We start from the raw sequence: 9,308 nt of genomic DNA, 5'->3' as shown, positions 1-9,308 counted from the left end.
ACGCGAGTGTAAAAGAATCATTTCAAATTAAATTTGTTGGTGTTTCTCCACCAGAAAAAAAGTCAATTTCTAGGCTAGCAAACCGATTTCGAAAGATAGGTAGTGTTTGCGACTGAAAACGTAGCGGTCGACCAACTCGCTTGACAGATGACGTTTTAGAGAATGTGAAAACAAGATTGCTCAATTCTCCACGGAAAAGTTTACGAAAACTTTCCACGCAAATCGGTTTGTCATATTGGAGTGTTCAGAAAGCAGCTAAAAAATTGAAATTGTATCCGTATCGCGTACGATTAGTCCAAGAGCTTCAGCCTCCAGATTTAAACAAGCGATTGCAATACTGCCGTTGGTTTAGGTCTCTCGTAAACGATAACGGAATCGAATTTTTAAACACAGTGATTAAGCTTGGATCCATCTCGATGGTTATATGAACAGTCAAAACTGTAGAATTTGGGTTGAAAATCGTAACGCTTTACAAGACAAATCTTTGCATCCTGATAAAATTGGCTTGTGATGTGCGATATCTTGTCATCGTATAGTCGGACTCATATTTTTCGAACAGACAGTAAATTGTGAAGTATACAGGAATATTGTTCGCCAGTTTGTATCCCTCCTGGAACTTCAAGAACGGTATTGCTGGTTTCAACAAGACGGCGCTACATGCCACACGTCTCGAGAAACCGTGAATTATCTGCAAGAGTTCTTTGATGATCGAATAATAAGCAAGGGCTTATGGCCTCTAAGGTCCCCAGACCTCACATCTCCTGTCTACTTTTTGTGGGGCAATATTAAGTCCGAGGCCCTCAAAAATAATCCTCACACTATTGATGAACTTAAAGTCAATATTACAGACTTAATCACGAATATTTCCAATGCAACTCTTAAAAAGGTTTCTGCTAATATGCTGAAAAGAGTCCGTGCGTGTATAACCGCATGGGGTGGCATTTTGAGTATATTCTTTAACAATTATGTAAGTAATAGCTTTTTATTAAATCTCTTTTGTAAGTAACAAATACATTTTTTTATTTACCTAATTTCCCTTTCTTATATTACATTTAAAATTGAGTAACAGGACTAAAAAATCACTCTGTATTATAGATTGTAAACGGAAAAAAGGCAGTGTTCTTTAAATTTCTATTGTACAAATTATATTTTACTTCTTCGGGTACCGTTGGAGTCAGCCTAATCTTTTCTAATTCACATCTTTAAATATGATATGGCAATAAGAATTAATTTTACGATATATTTTTAGGTTTCATAAAATTACTTAGATACAAGAATCCAATACTCTTATTTTTTTGAACTGTAATTTTAATTTATTATTGCAATTATAGTAGTAAACTATTTTATTTTTTTAATAATTTTTTTCGTAGAATAATAATAATAATAAATATATATATATATATATATATAAAACTGAAAACTTCAAGGTCAAGATTTTTAAGTTAATAAATAAATAAATATACGAAGCCTTATTTTTTTTCAAGGAATGAAGAAAATTACTGATGAACAATGATTCAAAAGAAAAAAAAAACGAGCTGTTTATTGTAAGACACGTAGTAACGCTTGTCAGCTGCTGCATACTACATAACATTCATCGTTCGCCTTCAGGCTGGATGATTGTACGTACAGACTTGATGTGTATTTGTAAGTGTGTGTATGTGTATATATATTATGTGTGACGGTGTTGGGAACTTGAAAGAAATACTCTAACGTATATACAAAACTACCACTCGTTCCAGTGAGTGCTAGTTGGTCAGCGCTAGTCCGACGAGATAGAAGCATGGCTCCATTCATTATTGTTGATAAGGTAATGGTATAATGTATTGTATCGACTACTGACTAACAATAGATTACAACTTGTACATAATATATAATTCTATTCTATTATAAAATTTATTGCACGTTCATACAATATATGCTCTTCATTTTTCTGCAATTTAAAAAATAATAGCTTTGTTATAAAAAAATTGACAATTAATTCAATTTATTAAATAAAAAAAAAAAAAATCAACTCAGTCTTTAATTAAGATTTGGAAATATTTTAAACTAAAACTTATGTATTTAAAAAAAAATTAATTGCTTAAAATCAAGGAAAGTATTGTTAAAAAAATAATTTATGAATGAAAGTATTTTTTTCATAAAATGTAACATGAATTTAATTTTATAAAATAACCTTTATTATAGTTAAAAATAAATATCGGAGCCTACCAAATAAATTTCTTTTCATTATATAAAAAAAAAAAAACAAAAAACAATTATTTATTAATTAAAATAACTAGAAAAATTCATTTTTATTTTTATTTCCTATTCCTATAAATACACAATTAAATACGTAAAGTACTTAAATGAAACAGTATTAAAAATATAAAATAATCAATCAAATTTAAAGTATATATATAAAACTTTCATTTCACCACGAATTTTCAACGTATTACAAAGAAATAAATATTTCAATTCAAAAATGTATAACTATATATTTAAAAAAACTTTACATAAAATTAAAAATAAAAAGTTGAAAGAAAATTTCGCGTTAGGAGACGTTTGATCCAACAAGATAAAATCTATAATATTGTTTCTACAACAAATAAATAAAATACGTTTCAATGCGTCTGTGTTAAACCTTCATTAAAAAAAAAGAAAACGCGTACTTTACTTACAATGTATACATATGAATAATGAATGCTAATATGCTACATTTGTATACTTAATTTTTACTTTCCTGGCGTTATAGCTGTAGAACTATGCTACAAGTATGTTAATCAGTCAAATATGAGGTATGATTTTTTTTTCATTTCTCGACGTTTAATGACCCAGGGATCCCTCAAAAAAGATGGGGGGGGGGGGGGGTAATGTCGTACGTACGTACATACGTGTATTGGCGTGTTTGAAGCTTAATATCTTTTGACTGGATAAAACGATTTTGATGAAATTTTGTACTGAGATTCGTGTATGTGGAGCAATTTGTTGGTAAATGTTTGGGGGGAGTCAATATATCCAGGGGATGTAGATGGTTTCTTTGGGGTCGATTTTCTAAAAATTTTGCAAACATAACTCACTTTATATTAATTTCGGGTAAATGGGTATGTTTCTTTCCGATTTAAAAAAAAATTGCCCCAAATTCGCTCCCTTTACCAAAAAATGGAAAAAAGCTATCTTGTATTTATTATATGTTTTTTAAGTAAATTTTTTTATGTCTTTCTAAGCAGTTTTTTTGCTAAGCTTGTGTTTTGCTAAGCATGTTTTTTTGGGGGAGTATCCTCCCCCAAAAAAACATTAGACGGGGGAGAACCGATCAAAGTGTTTAAAAATATTGATTTCTGAAATTTTTTTATGTATCATTATATTTCCACTCTATAAGAATAATAACCAGTGTTAGAAAAGTATAACAATGACTTTGTTGTCAAATGTTTTTCTTATGAATAAAATAAAAATTGATGTACAATAAAATTATTATGAAATCTTAATTTTTTTTTATTTTAAAATTAATTTCGTTCATTTAGCTGAAATTCTAATAAGATTTAAGGCGTTTTATTTTCAAATATTTAGATTATTACTGCTATCTTAAAAACAAATTTATAGATAAAGACTATAAAAAAGATACTCGTAGTTTTTCGAAATTATTTTTATTTTATAAATCATACAAATTACTCAAAAATTAATCAAAAGAAAATTTCATATCTAAAAAAAAACTTTCTCGATTAAAATATTCCATGAAAATATAAATAACTAAATGTAGTAATAGTTTATTACTAATCTAGTAATTGTGTGTATATATATACACGTATATATCTTATGACCGTAATGGTACAACATTAAATCATGGATATAATATTTATTAATATGAGTTAACGTTTTTAAAAGTTAAAAGGAAGTACGAATTAGAATAAGTCAGGAACGCTACGAGCGATATTACCCCCTTATGTAGCAATGGCTAAAAAAAGTCATCTTATTTTACCTTAACACCAATAATCATCATCATCTTATGAATATTTTTATTTTAAGGTATACAATTTTATTACAATAAAGAATGAACATATAGTACGTACGTACAGACTTCACGCGGAAACTAGTCAAAATGGATTCAGGGATGATCAAAATGGATATTTCCGTTGAAATGTGAAAACCACAATTTTTAGCGATTACAATACTTCCTTTAATTCGGCAAGGAAGTGATAACAAATCAATGACTTACAAATAATTCACAGTTAAAGAATATAAAAAACACTGGAATAATTAAATCCAAAATATTTAGAAGGGAAGAAAAGAAGTCTTACTACATTATTGTCAGATTATAAAGACAGAAAAACAATTTATCATTCTAACATCGGTATTAAATCTCTATGTATTTTACTTATATAACCATATTTTGAAAAAAAAAAAAATATATATATATATATATAAACATATTACATACATGCTGTGTTTATTTGTACGACCTTAGATGGAAATTAGTAAGCCTATAATAAGTAAACGTCTTGGACAAGTTATCAAATAACTTAATTTATTTTTAATAAAATAACTCATGCGTATTCAAAGACAGAGATATATGTAGAAAAATAGAGGAACAAAAACGCATATCATATGAATACTTATAGAAGTAAAAAATTATAATACATTTTTGTCGCAGAATCGTTAACTTCGTAATTTACATATTAAAATAGTCAATACAACCTCCTACTAATCCCTGATTTTTAAAATAAAATTATAAGGTACGTAATTACATAATAAAAATAAAATATTTAGAAAGATTATTTAAATTAACAAAAAAAAATTAGTGCGTTAAAATATTAATCCATGTCTATTTATTAAAAAAAAGAAAAAAAAATTACCTCATGTTTTACGTTCTAGTGGTTCTATTTTAACAATTAATTCTTACGTCAAAAAAAATTTTGTCTGTTAAAAAAAAAAAGTAAAACTTCTTGTTTCTTTGCTAAATAAAAAAAAGTGGTTTTACGATCAATAAAAAGTAATAATTTGCTAGAAGGTTATCTCAAATATAGCTTGTGCCATGTTTTCAAAATTCATGGCAGTATCCATGTTAATTAATATTACATGAATTATTACAGTACATTATTATATATTATGAGAGAGACGCAGTTATTTTTTAATTACAAAACATTTAAATTTTCAATATAAATGATAATTATATATAATTTTTGAACTGTTATTTAACTTTCATAAAAACGTTTTATTCGATATCTCGTGTAAGAAAAATATTGCGAATTTTAAAAGTTATTAATATTATTTCATATCTGATTAAGAGTGCACGATTACTGCTTCTTTTTCAATGCATTAAAATATGTCAATTCTTAATTTTTAATCTACAACATAACCGAATGTATACATATTCTAATTAAAATAAATAAATATACATATTTTTAATAATAATAAAGTGTGAAAAAAAAAAATATATATATATTTAATAATAATAAAAGTCATCGGGTATTATAACAGATTCGAAGAACATCAATTTCGTCCGATCATATAATTTTTCAGTTCAGTTCCGTCCTGCAGTCTTTTTTGGGAGAATCAAAACCGTCCTATCGTTCTATATTATCCCCTTTTTTAATGGAATTTAAGATTATTTTTTATGAACGTGTACAAAAAAATATTTTTTAAACAAAACAAAAATTAGCGAACATTATTCGCAAAAACCTACAAGAAACCGTTTTGAAAAACTGGATTATTCCTCTATAGTCTCTTTACGAGAAGGTTCTTTGTTTCTGTTCCTATTCCACTTTCCAAACTACTTCGTAATCACATGATGCAACTGAATTGCAACAATCTACGAAGTTAATAGTGAGAATACAGGCTTACATAGATTCATGATAATTAATGAATTACTGAACTGTTATCAAGAGGTTCGTATAAATCTCTGTGTCGGAACTGACACAATTCTTCTTTTTTTATGTCAATTGATGTTTCTTTTTGATGAAAAACACGGTGTGGTGAAATTGAATAATCCCAGTAGGTCTATAACATAGTTTAGTTGATCAGACAAAAATTAATTTTATGATAAGGAATTCCTCGGTTTAACAATATATAAATTATAAAGAATAATTATAAATTACTAAGTAATTATTATTTACTATATTTTATTATATTTAAAAGAAAAGAAACTACCCAATAATTTTCGACTTAATATACCTCTTCATTATTTTATAAAATTTTTATAGAATTAAAGAATATCACCTATTAGAAACTTACTTTAGGCTTAGTTATAATTTTTTTTTCAAATTTACTCACGCTATATAAATAAAATATTTTGACGTTTTTACAGTATTATTAAATAGCATGCAACAACGTATTTCTTTTTCTATATACACAAAATATAAATTGCAGAGGATAAAATGATAACGAAACGAGTTTATTAGGTATAGTGACAACAGTGATAATATATTTTGTATACTGTGAGGAAGGTTTTTCGTTTATCTCTAAATAGTTACTAGAACTTTTCTGATGGGTTAAAGGTTCGATAATTTGTTTAGCGAAAAATCAATAGTGGTATTATTTTATTTCATTATAGAAATCTGTATTCAAAACTATGATTAAAACTAAAAAAAGTAGTTCATTTTAAACTGATTTTCGCCAGTGTGAAACGCGTGGAAATGTTCTCTAAAACTATACACTACATAATAGCTGAAATTTTTCTCATCGTATCCTTACCGAATAAAAACTTTCTCAATAATCAGGAATCCAGTTATTTTTCAATTACAAAGTAATTCAGTCAACTAAAAATCTTTATTTTCTCCAACATAATCCGTTATTATCCAAACAGTTTTGAGATCGTGTGCTTCAAGAGCTTCTTACTAAACAAATTTTATCACCTGTTAATCCAATCGGTAACAATATGGTGGATATCGTCATCGGCCTGCATGCTTTTTCCGCTCAAAAATTCTTTTAATTTCAGAAAAAAATTAAGGTCGGGGAAACGCCAAATTTCAATTATACGAAGGTCCGATAACTTCTATGGAAACTTCTAGAATCGTTCAAATTCTCAACAGTTTTGAGTCTTCATTCATCAAACACGTTTGTTAACAAACACAATTCCACATTTTTGCCTCATTCACTACACCTTCATATGCTTTCGATAAATTACAGCTAGCCGAATAATTTTTACATTTAAAATACGAATTACACCTTGCAATAGGTGTAATTTACCATCGATATTACAATTAAATTTTTATTATTATTCCTAATGTGTACGTTGCAGTTTGTTCAAATCGTGAGTAATAAATAAGCAACCCTCATGGCCCAATGAGATGAAAGTGATATGTATGACATGTAAATGAGGTGTAGTCTTTAACAAGACTCAGGCCGACCATTCCTGATATGTGTGGTTAATTGAACCCCAACCACCAAAGTACACCGGTATCTATTGTCTAGTATTCAAATCATTAAAAAAATAACTTTTTCTAGGATTTGAACTTCAGAAACTTCGACTTCGAAAATCAGCTGTAAAAAGTGATTTACGAGAAGAATTTAATTACCACTAGACTAGCCCGGTGGGCTATTGAAAAATCACATCTGATGCACTCAAGAACTTGAATTTGAATTTTTTACATCTCTCAAAGTTTCATGACCCAGGGGCTCCAAAAACCAAAAATAAATTGGGGATAGTATTCGTATGTACGTAAGAACGTATACGTATGTGTGAAGATTAATAATTTTTTACTGGATTTTGATGAAATTTTGTACAGAGAATCATGTATATAAGGCAATCTTTTGTTAGAATTTTGGATCTCCATGGGGGTTGGGGTAAGATAGTTTCTTGAGGCAAATTATTATCAAAATTTTGTAAATATAAACCCAATTTATATTAAGCTCAGTAGATGCGTGCATACTTATCTTACCATTTAAAAAAAGGCCCAAAATCCCCTCCCTTCCTCAAAAATGGAAAAATATAGCTTTTTAATTATTGCATATCTTTTACCGAATTTTTTTATCTTCCTAGGCATAGCAGTAGTGTAAGAGACCCAAAAAATATACTTGGGGCCAATATGAAAGTGGGTAAAAAGTTTAAAAATATAAACTTTTTGGGTTTTTTAAAAGTTCTTTAATTTATTTTAACTTTTATAAAATTTCATCATAATCCACCCTCATCACAAAAAATCATCTTTGGTAACTTATTAATGGTTGTACATTTTTTAGTTTCTTCCATTTAAAATAGTAAACGTAGAAAAATAACAAAAAACTTTTTGGGAGTCGATTTTAGACGAGGAGCAGTTAAAAATAAAAAAAATGAATTTTTAAAACGAATTTTTATTTAAATTTTTAAAACGAATTTTTATTTGAATTTTTAAAACTTTTATGGTGTATTTAAATATATTAAAATAATTTTACAATAAAACTTCATCATAAATTACCTCTACCCCAAAAAAAAGTCTTAGATCAACTTGTTCATGTATCATTATTTTTTTATTATATAAGAATAAATAATCAATACCAGGAAAGTATTACAACTTTGTTTTTGGCTTTATTTTAAAAATAACTTTTAATAATTATAAAATCATACAGGTTATCATACAGGTAGTTTGTAGATTGACGATAAATATTAATTCAAGTAGTCTAATAAAAGGAATAAAGATAGAGATGTTGGCATATTGTTTGGATAATATATTATGCAACCACTTTATAACTACAAAATACGATACTACCTACAGGCGTTAGAATTTACAATTTAAATTCAGAATAACTACGCAAATTAAATACGAGTTTGCCAACTTATTTAAAGGAGTAAGATTTTATTTTTAATCGAACAAAAATTATTAATCTACACGAAGGTCGACCTCTGTAGTGAAGTGGTTGCATCCCGAACTTTCATGTAGAATTTTCCAAGTTGAATTTCGGTTAAGCTTGCATTTTTCATACGCTATAAAATTAATCTTTCGAGATCGGTAACTACTCGTATAACTGGATTTTGTATCTGTAATTACTTGACAGAAAAATATATAAAATAATTTACTCGTAATATTTAAAAGTGATTTTTCTTGTTTAACTGTTTTTTTGTACAGCATACCTTCACAACTTCATTAACTAACAAGTATTATAAAAAAAAGCTGCAATATCCACATACATACACAAAATATATACAAGTTCAAAAGCAGCTTCAAAATTACAATATATAGTTAACCTTATATAGTTAACCTTGATAATCCGGATAACAAAATATTATTTATTTATGAAATTTCATTCTTACGTAATTTGTCCGATTTTTAAAAAAAGTATTTTAAGTCGATATAGTGCTATGCAATAATACAACAAAATGAATTAATTTATTAATATTTTAAATCGAAAAATTTATATTT

At 27.3% G+C, this 9,308-nt stretch overlaps 1 protein-coding gene across 1 annotated transcript in view; it reads left to right on the top strand.

The window, feature by feature from the left end:
- Positions 1 to 1,629: 1,629 nt before the first annotated feature.
- LOC142331257 (uncharacterized) overlaps positions 1,630 to 9,308 on the top strand; it is a 120,022-nt gene continuing 112,343 nt past the window's right edge. Inside the window, exon 1 of the mRNA XM_075377021.1 lies at positions 1,630 to 1,807. Coding sequence (XP_075233136.1) covers positions 1,781 to 1,807 — 27 coding nt within the window. The 5' untranslated portion in view covers positions 1,630 to 1,780. The remainder of the gene's footprint in view (positions 1,808 to 9,308) is intronic.

The sequence above is a fragment of the Lycorma delicatula genome, chromosome 10 (genome assembly GCF_047948215.1).
Source record: "Lycorma delicatula isolate Av1 chromosome 10, ASM4794821v1, whole genome shotgun sequence".
NCBI lineage: Eukaryota > Metazoa > Arthropoda > Insecta > Hemiptera > Fulgoridae > Lycorma > Lycorma delicatula.
This window is presented reverse-complemented; position numbering and strand designations above follow the sequence as displayed.